Genomic DNA, 14923 nt, shown 5'->3' on the forward strand with positions numbered 1-14923 from the left:
GTATTATGCTCAGTGGATAACAACCCACTTGTGATCCCTGGCCCAAAAAGTATCCAACTGTCTTCAACCAGAACCAGGGCCTTTTTGGCCCTGGCTCCAACCTGGTGGACTGCTCTGCCAAGTTACATCCAGACCCTGCAGAATTTGATGCAGTTCTGCAGGGCCTGCAAGGCAGAGCTGTTCCACCAGGCTTATGGCTGAGGGCCACAATGGTTTCCATTCTAGGGCCGCGATCACACTCACCGTTAAATCCATCCCTAACCCATTGCTATTACACCCCACCGTGGTGTTTAAATGGGGGGGAGCACGGCAACTCTCTTTGCTGTCTCTCTGCCTGGTGGGGAGACAGCAAAGGTGAGTGATCTCCCCCCCCCCCATTTAAACACCCCACCGTGGTGTTTAAATGGGGGGGGAACACGGCAACTCTCTTTGCTGTCTTTCTGCCTGGCAGGGAGACGGCAAAGGTGGGTCATCCTCCTCCCCTGGCAGGGAGACAGCAAAGGTGGGCGATCTGCCTCCCCCCCATTTAGGAAAGGTCCCCTGTGCAAGCACTAGTCGTTTTCGACTCTGTGGTGACGCTGCTTTCATAAAGTTTTCATGGCAGACCTTTTACGGGGTGGTTTGCCATTGCCTTCCCCAGTCATCTGAGAGCCAGTTTGGTGTAGTGGTTAAGTGTGCGGACTCTTATCTGGGAGAACCGGGTTTGATTCCCCACTCCTCCACTTGCACATGCTGGAATGGCCTTGGGTCAGCCATAGCTCTGGCAGAGGTTGTCCTTGAAAGGGCAGCTGCTGTGAGAGCCCTCTCAGCCCCACCCACCTCACAGGGTGTCTGTTGTGGGAGAGGAAGATAAAGGAGTTTGTGAGCCGCTCTGAGACTCTTCGGAGTGGAGGGCGGGATATAAATCCAATATCATCTTCTTCTTCATCATCATCTATACTTTCTCCCCCAGCAAGCTGGGTGCATATTTTACCGACATCGGAAGGTTGGAAGGCTGAATCAACAATTGCTGGCGCAATGATATCATTTGGAGTGGGCTCTCGCAGGGAAGCGGATGTGTGCTTGCGACGAGTCGGCTACAATGGAGCGTTCAAACATAGAAAGTACGCGTGGGAGTCGTCGGAAGCATTCTTATTCCGGATTTAATGTACTATCAAAAAAGTCCGCGTCTCAGTCGTGGCAGTTCGGGACACGAACAAGCCAACGACCATTGCCAGATGCTGATGTTTGGACAACCGCATAAAATCTGACATGCATCTGGCTTTCATCCATGCCCATCTCGTCAGTTTATGTGCGTCTGACCTCGGCCTAGATTGCCCTTTCTTCTTCATCATCTTCTTCATCTTTGTGTTCTTCTTCCTCTTTCTCCCCCCCTTCCTTTTTGTGTCTATTATCTCCTATTTGACTGAGGGCAGAATATACGTCATGCTTACCTTCTTATATGCCATCATAAGCTGTTAGTATTATCATAAGGACTGTTTTAAGTTATTATTTTATGAATGTTGTTACCCATTCTAAGCCCTGTTGTACAGGGGAGGGAGGGCAATAAATCAAATCCTTTATAATAATAAAAGCATAGTAGTATTGGCAAAATGGAGCTCTCCCATTGGTTAAAACCTGTGTTCCAAAAACCATTGGCTCATCACCTTTCACTCTGCACCTCTGCACTTCTATTGGCTCACTCCTGTGTTCCCCACCTACTACAACTATGAACATTGAAATGAATCGCCAAAATTCTCAGAGGCACTCTTACCTCAGACAGACCTAGCAGTGGCAGCTCCAGGATAAGTAGCAGTGCATTTAGGGGGGAGTGGTAAGGGCTGGGTCAGGGGAAACTGATGAAGAGAAGCTGTGAGGTGATGAGAGTGAGTGGAAGAAAAGTGAGCAGGGGAGTGGGGTCATACATGCCAAGGCATGTGTGGGAAGATGACAACAAAGTGGGGAGTGGATGCCAAGGGTAGGTGGGTGGAAAGATGTCAAGGGTAGGGGGGCAGACTGATTGCCAAGCTTTACAGGGGGGTAGGAATACAGTGAGGGTTGGGGGGGGGGGCTACTGCCAACTGTTGGGAGGGTAGGAAGACAGCAAGGGGGATAATGAATGCCAAGGCTTGGGGAAGGAGCAAGCAGTGTGGGGGGGTTAATGCCAAGGCTTACAGGGAGTAGGGATTCAATAAGGTTGGAGGGGAACAAATGGCAGGCCTGGAAGAAGGGTGGAAAGATGCCAAGGGTGGGCTGGGAGGAAAGCTGGGGTGGGGATTCATGCCAATGGATGGGTGGGAACAGAGCAAGCTGGGGCAAGTTGAATGTCAGTACAGGGGGGTGGGAAAATGACAAGAGTAGGGTGGGGTGTGTGTGTTATTGATAGCCATGGCTGGGAGGGGGGGAAGAGAGCTACAGTGGATGTGTTGATGAAAAGGCTTGAGGGTACGTGGGAAAACAGCCCTGTATCTTTCCCTTCTCTCCCCAGCTCCACACCATGGCACTCACACCCATCCTCTTTCTAGTGCCCGTTGTATTTTTGGTCACAACAGGCCATTCTCCTAGTATATAAATAAGTAAATAAGAGCAACCAATAGAAGCTGATGGAATGTTCATGAGAGGATAACAATTAAAGCTGTTTGTTCAGTTAAAGGGGGAGTTAGAACTGGCTTGGTGAGGAGCTGGAAACTTAAGCCAACATGTGGCAGAACAGCAACCTAAGATGTAACACTTATATTTATATTGTAGTATTTTATCCCTTGCCACTGGTGATATAATACTCTTCTGTGTCCAACTATAGCTATAAAAACTGCTTAAAACTTCCATGCTGCTTGGTCATATACAATAGCCCTGACCAAAGTGTATGTACAGTGTCACAACTAATGTCCAAATGGTCATGTGCTTAGTAGAGTGGGGTCATCAACCAGTGGCACAAAGCATGCATCTAAAAATCACCAGGGGGAATCTTAGTTCTGCTATGAACTCATTCTTGGGTGGGTTTTCAGGTATTTGTGAAAGTCATTAGGATGAAACATTTTTAAACTATGTTTGGTCAGCATAATTTTGAGCACCACAATTTAAGAAGGATCTAGACAAGCTGGAGCATATCCAGAGGAGGGCAACGAAGATAGTGAGGCATCTGGAGACCAACTCCTATGAGGAAAGGTTGAAGGAGTTGGGTATGTTTAGCCTAGAGAGGAGACAACTGAGAGGTGATATGATCACCATCTTCAAGTACTTGAAGGGCTGTCATATAGAGAATGGTGAAGAATTTTCTGTTGCCTCGGAAGGTTGGAGCAGAACCAGTGGGTTGAAATTAAATAAAAAGAGTTCCCGGCTAAACATTAGGAAGAACTTCCTGACAGTTAGAGTAGTTCCTCAGTGGAACAGGTTTCCTTCTTTGGGGGTTTTTAAACAGAGGCTAGATGGCCATCTGACAGCGATGCTGATTCTGTGAGCTAGGCAGATCATGAGAAGGAGGGCAGGAATGCTTAGTTCTAGTGCCTCTTTCTTACACATTCAGGGGAATGCTGATTGCCACTTTGGGGCCAGTCAGCAATTTTTCTCCAGGGCAGTTTGGCCAGGGATCCTGGAGGTTTTTGCCATCCTGGGGGATATATATGTGGCAGGGAGGTATTTGTGAATTTCCTGCAATTGTGCAGGGGGTTGAACTACATGGCCCTGTAGGTCTCTTCCAACTCTGATTCTATGAACATGTAGAAAAGAGCAAGAGTCCAGTAGCACCTTAAAGACCAACAAACTTTGTGCCAGGGTATGAGCTTCTTCAGAAGTGATCAGTGACTCATGAAAGCTTGTACCCTGCCACAAATTTTGTTAGTCTTTAAGGCACTACTGGACTCTTGCTGTTATCAACTGCTACAGATAGATTAACATGGTTACCTATATTGGTCTATCAACGTGCGCGATGGATCAGATTGTTTTTAAATGGTCACTTATGAAAAACATTTGTTGCTTGATTTTTCCAGGAATTCCGGAGAGCTCAAACCTAGAACTAATCACACTGACATGCACCTGCGTGGCAGCCACACTCTTCTGGCTTCTATTGACCCTCTTCATACGCAAGCTAAAAAGGGTAAGGGCAAAGACACCAATGCTGAGCCTCCCTAGGTTTTCTGACAGGCATTTGCCCTGTTTTAAATACTGCATTATATCTCTTAGCTAGAAATACATAATTGTGCACATATATTATGTGGACTGTCTACTACTTCAGGCTAAAGAGGCCTGGTTTTCCAACATACACAAGAAGCTAAATTTAGGGATTTTATGCTGCATTCTTAAGGACAATTTGTTGGCCTATGTTAGATATAATTTCAAAGCTCTGTATGTTTGGTTATATCCTGTGATTTCTTTCCATTTCAGTGGAGCGTTTCCCTGCCACAAGGAGGTTTCTGCCAGCAGAAAGTCTCCTTATGCCAATGGAAATCTCCTTTTTATAGGAAGTTCTGCCATCAGAATATTTTCATAGGATACACCTTACAAATATTTTGCAGTCATATTAAAACTTGCCTCTGCATTTTTATAAAAAGAGTATCCATTGTCAAGATTTTATTTCCAAACAATTGCTTTGGCCAGAAGGACATTCTCAGGTCTGCAAATGCCTATCACTGAATATCTTTGTAAGCCACAGTCCATTTAGTGTAGAAAACAGTCCTTGCATTTTACTCTGAAGCACAGATGCAAGACTGATGTTGTGCTTCTTTCCTCAGAATGGAATACTTGGCTTCAATGGGGCTCAGTCCCAAACAAGTGAACTTGGGAGTATGCATCCTTAATTCTTCCAACAATAGAATAATTCTAAGTTATTTGTGATGAATCACTATGGGGAAAGAAGATTGCGTAGGCAAGAGCCTACAGGGAAAAATGAATTCTTGAACATCTGAAAAATGTGGACACAAAATGTTACTGATGAGTGCTTTGCAGATTTCATTTGGGTCCTGAGCAACTTTAAAAACCACATTTGGCAATATTTTTGAACAACATTGACAGCTGAACTCATTTGTTACATATAAGAGCATTTTCTTCTGTACAGTTGCCTGCCAAAGCTATTTTTAGAGGCTGGGGTTAGTCATTTTCCTGCATTCTGGAAGTGCAGACTGGAGTCTCAATCACACAGCAATTGTTTGAGGAGGTCTCCATATGGATTTGATTGAAGAAATCAAGCATGCAATATATGGGAGAGAAGGTGGTGGGAATATAGTCGTAATGAAAAAAGGCATTGCAATGTTAACATGAAGCATCTTTAACAGATTGTACTTGGGAGTGTGAAATGTGCATCCATATGGCAAGAGGAGCAAGAGTCATATCCAATTAACCTACCATCTTCCTGAACAAAGCCAGGAGAACTTGCCTGATATTGCTGTATCTTTTGCAGTGAAAGTGAATTGAGAATTTTTTGTCTTTATCTAGCCTTATTCCTCTGAAATAAAGACAGACTATTTATCAATCATAATGGATCCTGAAGAAGTTCCCTTAGATGAACAATGTGAACGACTTCCTTATGATGCCAGCAAGTGGGAGTTTGCCCGAGAAAGGCTTAAACTTGGTAATATATTTGTTACAGTATAATCACATAGGAATACTGGGTTGGAAATGACAAAACAGTTGTTTCTCATTAGGGTTGCATGCTTGCACTGGTTTCAACCATGGATTCATTGACTGGGAAGTAGATTCAAATTTTAATGGATGGTGGTGAGTTTTAGTTGATTGGGCTTAGGCTCATCCTGAGGGCACAGTTCATGGAACATGTTCCATCCCTTCTTGTATGTGCATCATCTGGTACATTGGAGAATGGAGGTCCTGGGTAGCATGTGCAGGAGCCTCTATGCCTCTGAATCTCTGAATGCATGGAGGATCTCTGAATGCATGGAGATTAGATGTGGGAACATTAAGCACAGTCTTGACTTCCCCCTCTCTCAATGCATTCATTTGTCCCTAGAAGAAGGCCTGACTAGGGCTTGCAGCTCAAGATCACAACCCTTAATTGTTACAGCTCTTCCATTAAGCAATCTTTTTGTTATTGGATTGATTCCAAAATAACTTTCAATGCAATTGTTTCTATGTGAATTTTGCAGAATGTATTTACAATCCATGCAGAGAACAAAGCAAGTGGGCAGTTTGCTCCTCCCTCAGCAGGTTTAGAAGACGCTTGTAACTGTTTGTGTTTTGGAACATGTGTGTGCCTTTAAATCTCAGCAGCAGGAAAATGGAAGGCAGAGCCAGCAATATGTGAAGCTATAAGAAAGGCAGAGAGCAGATTCCCTCTGTTTTGCATTTGCTTCAGAAGTTGTTTCAATAGTAAAATGAATAGGAAAGAGCTAGAACCTGATTATGGAATGGAGGAAATCTCCCCTAGGCTGCTCTCTTCCTGTTCCCATCTGAAGAAGCTGGTTGGAATACAGCAGATGGTTACATTCAACTACTTCCATGAGTACATTGCCCCAGTGAAATCACAACAGTGTGGGCTTGCAAATTGTTTCTTTTGACTGCTCTGTGTGTGTGTGTCCTTTAAAAACCATGCTTGGAAATGCTTCCAAAACCTAGCAAGGGAACTTGTGGGGGGTATGACAAATTTCATTTTCATTTAGTGAAAGTGCAGCTGCCAAGGTAGGCATAAAAAGAGGATGAGGAAATTAAGACTGTATTCAGGGATACTGAACTACAGTATTTTTATTTATTTAGGAAACGGGAAAGTCTACTGGTTCCATCCCCAAAGTCCTCAGATATTTCCTGAGTTGGACCTGGCAGCCCTATGGCTGATCTTGCTTTGCTCCAATGCTGCCTTGGTCGATCAGTTTAGCAGGATATGCAAGTGTTTACCTCCTTGCAGTAAACTTTGCAGAAAGCAGAGTAGCTGCTATTTACTGTGCTCTGTGTTCGCTCAGTCCCTAGTGGCTGCTGTGCAGAACTACATTACAATATGAATGCAGCATTCCACCCTCACGGTCCCTCTAGCTGACTTTGGCCCTTTGATTTTTTTTTGTGATGATGATTTTGTTGTTATTTAAAATAGGGGTACAAAAAAGAAAAGAGGACAAAGGGGAGTTATAGGTATTATATTGATCTATTGCTTATTCATCATTTTGTTGCCCTAGCCCACCCACTCCCACCTGTTGACTTTGCTTTTGAGAAACTAACAAAGCAATAACAGCACAATGGTTCAAAACCAAAAATAAGCATAAAGTAACATTTTTTAAAAAAAGCAGGTTAGCAATAAGATACATAATGAATTAAAATCCATCACTGCTGATATCCACAACAGGAGCACAGCAGTGTGGATTAAAACAGCACTGTGATTTAAAACTGGATTGTGAAGATCCACTGTAAAGGGGGGGGGAGGGTAATCTAACCATCAAATGCTGGGAAAGCTGAACTACTTTCACCTGTCACCTCAGGCTTGAGAAGTGCCAGGCAACTGGCCACAGGGAAGAAAGTATGGTGATACTGCTGAGTAGGTTCTGTCCTTTGTGGCCATTTATTTTGCCTCACTGAAAAAGGGCATCAGCAACACTGCCTTGGATTTGGATTTTAGAGGTTGGGTTTCTTCACATGGCAAGAGGTGGTCCTTAAGATGCCACACTGCCTTGCATTTTCTGTGTTTTCTAGCTCCTTTATAAATATGCATTGTCTGTCTGTCTGTCTATCTGTGCTAATTTCTAGTCCACCCTATTCTACAAGTGGGATTGCCAGATCTGACTCAGGTGGTAGAGCCAGGAGAAATTGTGGGTGGGACCAGGAGCAAGGCTGTGACAAGCATGATTGAAGGGGTCCTGGCTATCAATCACCGTGCTCCTTTTAAATGCCTTCCCTTCATTAGAAATAATGGAGGATGGGGACACCTTCTTTGGGGGCTCATAGAATTGTACTTCCCAGTCCAATTTTTTTAAACTTGGGGGTGGGGTTTGAGGAGAGGCCCCAGATGCTATGCTGAAAATTTGGGGCTTCTACCTCAAAAACAAGCTCCCCCTAGAGCCTCAGATACCCACAGATCAATTCTCCATTATATCCTATGGGGATCAGTCTCTATAGGGTATAATGGAGTGCCCAGCAGACATCCAACCCCCCCCCCCCCGCTTTCTGATATCCCTGAAGTGGAGGGAGAGCTCCAAACCAGGGGATCCCCTGCTCCCAACTGGGGATTGGCAACCCTATTAAGTGCCAGTACTGCATCAAGAAGGGGTTCAGACTTGAACGTATGGATGGCAACATCCATTCCATCTAAGGAGCTGAGACAGAAACCTGGAGTGGAAGCAGATTTTAATTCTATCAGATGTGAAAAAAATAAAGAATGTTGATATCATGAATGAAAACCAGATTCTGCGAAGTTGGCTGGGTACAGGGTGTTTGTGAAACCCTCTACTTCGCAAGTCCCAGAGACATGGGAGTCAGTCCAACCTCTCATTGACCTTGGCAGCAGGTACAACGATTATCTTGTAAATATGACTTGTTCTTGCGGAGTTTCTTTTCAGTGTTATTTTTAGTCCCGCAGATATTATAGATATGCCTTCCTTTTCCACCTATTTTATTTCCATTTTAAGATCCATGAACTATAATTAGTTTTTTTAAAAAATATATATTATAAATAAATATTGTAAATAAGTGCTCTCTAAATCAGCTTGTACTCCTATAATGTATTATACTGGTTTAACTGTCATTGCTTCTTCCAAACAAAAATGATAAGTTACAGATTGGTAGGTGCATTGAGAATTCTCTGCTAGACATTCCTGGTCCCCTTCACTGATCTCTTAAATACACAGAATTAATAAATGACTAATAAATGACTGTTGGAAGTGTAAAACAGATTCTTCTACTGTGTTCCTAAAGCTGGGTCTCGACTGAATTTCTACCTTCAGTCACTGCCAGATTAGACTGTTTCATTCAATAGAAACAACATGCGACAATGAGTTAACAATTAGATGATGTTGCCCCAGCAAGGATTCCCATTGTAGAAAGTTTAACCTCTGCCACAAAATGGTTTGGATTGAGGTATCACAAAGGAACACATTCCCCTATATGATCACCACATCCTGGGCTCTGAGATCTTTTGACATCATCACATGTCATTACGAACACACACATGCACACAGACCATTTTTCTATTTTAAATTCTGTCTTCCAAAGCTATGTGCTCACACTTTCCACAGTTTGAGCACATGCCTCTTCTATATATATTTTTTAAAAATCCCAAAATTGACATGGTTGTTTGCACTGGGAATAGAGATGTATACTGCTAGCACAAGTATGACGCTAGCCATCTACAGCAGGGATCCCCCAACATTTTTTATCCTTGGGGCATATTTGGAATTCTGACACAAGGTGGTTGTAGCAACCACAAAAACAACCACTGTGGGAGACAGAACCAACCACAAAGTAGCCACTGTGAGAGGCAGAGCCACACACACGCGTGGGGGGTGGGGGAGAGTCCAAATACAAGGGAGAAAAGAAATGCTCTGGAAAAGTGAGCAAGAGAGAATAAAACCAACACTGTGGTGGCAGCTGTCACAGCATGTTATTTTAACCTAAACAGCTAATCAGGTATCCAGTGACCAATCAGAAGCACTGCTGGGCAAGATTGCCACCTGACCCCACCCTCCTTCTAGAAACACTTGGTGGACACTAGAAAAGGTGTCAGTAGGAACCATGGGAATTCTGAACTGCAGTGTTAACATCTGGGAGAAGATCTTGTCTGAAGACACTCTTAGATTTCAAGGGAATCCATGTTGGTTTGGCAGAAACCAAAAGAACTAGTCCCCATGTGGGATAATTACAAAAACAGCATCAGGTTTGGCCATGCTATTTGTGCTTGTAATCAGATGATTCTTGACTTCTACATCAGCCCTGTTAAGCTTCATCCTTATTGGCAGATGTGCCACATAGCCATCATTATGGTCAATGGAGGGAAATGCCACTCCAGAAGTCAGGATTCTAAGCTGATCTAGAATACTTTTCAGTTTACAAAACTCATTCCTCCTTTTAATCTGTCATTTGTAGGAAGACTGAAAAAACATTCAGGCAGCCATGTTCCATGTGCCTCACCTCCAACAGATGTCCCCCCCAAGGTTAAAAAAAGATTGGTCTAGGGGGTACAATTCTATGAGCCCCAAAAGAAGGTACCCCCATCCCCATTATTTCCAACAAAGGGAAGGCATTTAAAAGGAGTGTGATCCCTTTAAATGTGATGGCCAGAACTCCCTTCAGAGTTCAATCATGCTTGTCACAACTTTGCTCCTGGCTCCACCCCCAAAGTGTGCAGATATTTCATGAGTTGGATCTGGCAACCCTAGTCCTAGAAGCAAACAGGTACATTTGATTACTCTCTGTACCTAAATAAACATATGCATTCAACGCTGCTCTTGCTATTAAGAGCTGTAATCAGACCATACAATGCCCATTAAGCCTGTCTCATGACTGTCACCCACAACACCTACAGTGTCTTTGAAAGGCCCATGCACTCCAAAGCTTCAGCAGTATGTCACAAACATATTAAGCAACACATCCACTGAGTATTTGGTGCAAAGTTCAAGTCATCTAGGGCCCATATTCAATTAAAGGAATTTCTCCCTTTCCTTCAAAAGCAATAATAATTTGAAAATAATTCAAAACAGAAGTCCTTGTGATTTGTTACATTACTGTGCTAAAGGTCATGCTTCCTTTTTTGCTTTGAAAAAAGTCTAGACTATATTTGCCAGCATTGCCAGGGCTTGAAATTGACAGAGTTGCCAGCTTTTGATTGTGACATTCCTGGAGATTTGGGGGGGGGGGGGGCTATGTTTGAAGACCATGGCAGGGGAGCAGAGGTGGAGGAAGGAGTTTCAACAGCAAGTGGGGATGCTAGACTGGAAAATGATCATGTCAGGATTCAATGTTTTCTCTCCTCCCCCCCCCCTCCCCACTTACACTAGTTTCATTATATTTGTGAATAGGATTGCCAACTCTGGGTTAGGAAATTCCTGGAGGTTGGGCTGAGTCTGGTTAGGAGAGGGACCTCAGTAGGGTACAGTGCCACAGAGTCCACCATCTAAAGCAGCCATTTTCTCCAGGAGAACTGATCTCTGTGGTCTGGAGGTCAGCTGTAATTCTGGGAAAAGTCCAGCTCCTGCCTGGAACTGGTAACCCTATTTGTGAGTGAATCCACTAAAACAACTTCATCACTTCTGGTCACTCTTCCCTTTAACCTCTACAGAACACTAGAGGTTTGTACCATTACTTTCCCTGATGACCACAGACATGTGTGGAAGAAAATAGTTCTTCAAGTACTGGGTCCCTGATTGTTCTGAAGGCCTGATAGGATTTCAGTTTAGTGTAACTGTAAAAAAAACCTGTAGCTACAGCCATCTTGTCTTAGATGAGGCAGGCACCAGTTCATGAAAACTTCAGCCATACTCTCCCTGTTAGCCTTTAAGGTACCCCAAGCCTCTGTTTTTTCTTCCTGCATCAGGGCTTTCTCTCTGGAATTTCCAAAATGTCAGTGTGAGATTTGCCTTTGGTTACAACAGAATAGGGATTGCATCTTATGCTTGTAATACAGCTCCTCTGTATGTGATTACATTCTGAAGCTGCTGGGGAGAGCTTTTTTGTAGCTTATAAAGAGTGAAGAATTTGCTCCAAGAATTAAAATTTCCAGATATGCTGGACAAGTGCTTTAAAAGCCCATGTTTGGCACAAAAATGTAATGTAACTGAAAATAGAATATTAAGAGGATTTTTTTTTAAAAAAACCTGGCTTTTATGAGAGTTTTTCGTGGAACTGAAATTCTTCAGTTGGAAAACATATCTGGAATATATGCTGGTGTTTAATTCCCTTGGGGTGTTTTAGTGAGTACAGAATGAGATTTATAAATTGTTTATTCCAGTGTGCTAAATGGACTATTACTGGTCAAAACAGACACAAATTCTCAGTCTAACAAAGGAGCTTCCTGAAGATAAGTTTAAAACTGATGGATTTTTCCCTGGTCAGCATGTGGGTCCTAAGGGCCCCACAGCAGTATAGATAGAGTTGCCAAGTCCAATTCAAGAAATATCTGGGGACTTTGGGGATGGAGCCAGGAGACTTTGGGGGTGGAGCCAGGACAAGCATGATTGAACTCTGAAGGGAGTTCTGGCCATCACATATAAAGGAACCACATGCCTTTTAAATACCTTCCCTCCATTTGGAAATAATGAAGGATGGGGCACCTTCTTCTGGGGCTCATAGAATTGGACCCTCTGGTCCAATCTTTTTGAAACTTGCAGGGTGTTTTGAGGAGAGGCATTGGATGCTATGCTGAAAGTTTGGTGCCTCTAAATCAAAACACAACCCCCCTAGAGCCCCAGATACCCATGATCAATTCTCCATTATAGCTTATCGGTCTCCATAGGGTATAATGGAATGCCCAGCTGACATTTTCTCCCCCCCCCCCCTTTCTGATAACCTGAAGTGGGAGGGCCTCCAAACTGGGGGGTCCCCTGTCCCCACCTGGAGATTGGCAACCCTAAGCATAGAGGCCCAACAAGTCATACTGCCCTGCTCCCTCTTTCTATCATGGCAGAGAAGGGCCCTCAGGGAAGTGAGGAGGTAGCTCTGAGGCACATGAGGAAGCTTTGGAGAGCCAGTTTGGTGTAGTGTTTAAGTGTGCGGACTCTTATCTGGGAGAACCGGGTTTGATTCCCCACTCCTCCACTTGTACCTGCTAGCATGGCCTTGGGTCAGCCATAGCTCTGGCAGAGGTTGTCCTTGAAAGGGCAGCTGCTGTGAGAGCCCTCTCCAGCCCCACCCACCTCACAGGGTGTCTGTTGTGGGGGAGGAAGGTAAAGGAGATTGCGAGCCGCTCTGAGACTCTTCGGAGTGGAGGGCGGGATATAAATCCAATATCTTCTTCTTCTTCTTCTTCTTGGAGTGAGGGAAGGAATCGGGTCAGCCCAAACAAATAATTCACTGAAAATGTCAAGACAGTGTGCGTTTGCAATAAAAATGGCCAATGCCATGCTGGGAATTATTAGGAAGGGAATTGAAAACAAATCAGCCAGTATCATAAAGCCCTTGTATAAATCGATGGTGCGGTCTCATTTGGAGTACTGTGTGCAGTTCTGGTCACCGCACCTCAAAAAGGATATTATAGCATTGGAGAAAGTCCAGAAAAGGGCAACTAGAATGATTAAAGGGCTGGAACACTTTCCCTATGAAGAAAGGTTGAAACGCTTAGGGCTCTTTAGCTTGGAGAAACGTCGACTGCGGGATGACATGATAGAGGTTTACAAGATAATGCATGGGATGGAGAAAGTAGAGAAAGAAGTACTTTTCTCCCTTTCTCACAATACAAGAACTCGTGGGCATTCGATGAAATTGCTGAGCAGACAGGTTAAAACGGATAAAAGGAAGTACTTCTTCACCCAAAGGGTGATTAACATGTGGAATTCACTGCCACAGGAGGTGGTGGCGGCCACAAGCATAGCCACCTTCAAGAGGGGGTTAGATAAAAATATGGAGCAAAGGTCCATCAGTGGCTATTAGCCACAGTGTGTGTGTGTGTGTATATATATATATATACATATATATATATATATATATGTGTGTGTGTGTGTGTGTGTGTATATATATCTAACATGGCTTCTCTTATGTTTTTATGTTCTTAAATGGGTGCCTACTTTGAATTGCCTACTTTGTAAGAGCTCTCTCTTTAAAGGAAGCTTGCAAGAACTGGTTCCATTTTGGTTTACAGGTCAAAACCCTGTGAATGGAGTTTTATAAACCAGAAAAACTGCCAGTTCAGTTTCTGAGTACTCTTTATAAACGTAAACATTACACACTTCAGAGAGCAGATTTTGAAGGTATCATTAAAGGACAGTAAATTGAAATGAATGAATGAAGCAGGGTCAAATGATGGGGGTTCCTGTCTACCCCATATTTTCCAGTTACTATAGTATACAAGAGTCTGGACAGTTTCCAACACAAGTTTTTCTTGACTGAGACCTGGGTGTGAGAGGGAGACACAGTGGCCCTCTCCCAAACGGTTCCCCCGAGCTACTCAGTCTTTCACCAATCATGGACTAGCGGGCGGGGGGGGGAGGGGTGGCTCTATTCATACGAAAGGCTTACTCCTTTAGGGCTCTCCCGGCCCTGGAGATCGATGGTATTGAATGTGCCAATCTGGCGTGGGGCGTTGGGGAGGGGTTGGCGATTTGGCTGGTGTACCGTCCGCCGAACGCACCAGCCAGCGCCTTACCAGCCCTGATCGAGGCCGCAACAGGCTGGGCATTGGCGTACCCAAGGCTTGTGATCCTGGGTGACTTCAATGTCCATGCCGATGACATGACCTCTAGTCAGGTGCTGGACCTGGTGTCATCCATGGCGACACTGGGACTCTCCCAATTTGTGACATCGCCCACTCAACAGGCGGGCCACATGTTAGATTTGATCTTTGCTGAGGCAGTGCCATGGTCGGACCACTTTGTCCTTAAGGCTCATGTGGATGCCCCACCCCAAACCCGTTTGGGTGGCAAGCCTATTTTGGCTCGCCCGCAGAGCCTGATGGACCCAGAGGGGTTCCAAATGGCTCTACGGGATCCCTGGCCCCCTGACGATTCTCTCGATGATCTGGTTGATTCCTGGCATGGCCGGCTCCCCAGAGCCATTGATGAGATTGCACCTTGGCACCCTCATGCTAAGCTGGCCCCGTGGTACATGCTGGAGCTGTGACAGCTGAAATGAGGACTCAGACGGTTAGAGAGGCAATGGCGGCATACTCGAGACGAAGCGACTAGAACATCTTATAGAGAGTTTATGAGGTCCTATGAGATGGCAGTCAAAGCCACAAAGAAGACTTACTTTGCGGCTAAGATTACGTCTGCAAATTCGTGCCCGGCGCAGTTGTTTAGGATGATTCGGAACCTGACAACACTGCTGCAAGGCAGGCCAAATGCTAAGGAATTAGAGATAGGCTGTGAGGCGT

General features: G+C 44.4%; 1 protein-coding gene across 1 annotated transcript in view; it reads left to right on the plus strand.

Annotated features, from left to right (window-relative positions):
• The window catches only part of FLT1 (fms related receptor tyrosine kinase 1), a 151445-nt gene that overhangs the window by 113459 nt on the left and 23063 nt on the right, over nt 1-14923 (plus strand). Inside the window, exons 16-17 of the mRNA XM_060234740.1 lie at nt 3966-4072; nt 5407-5542. Coding sequence (XP_060090723.1) covers nt 3966-4072; nt 5407-5542 — 243 coding nt within the window. The remainder of the gene's footprint in view (nt 1-3965; nt 4073-5406; nt 5543-14923) is intronic.

The sequence above is a fragment of the Heteronotia binoei genome, chromosome 3, assembly GCF_032191835.1.
Source record: "Heteronotia binoei isolate CCM8104 ecotype False Entrance Well chromosome 3, APGP_CSIRO_Hbin_v1, whole genome shotgun sequence".
Taxonomy (NCBI): domain Eukaryota; kingdom Metazoa; phylum Chordata; class Lepidosauria; order Squamata; family Gekkonidae; genus Heteronotia; species Heteronotia binoei.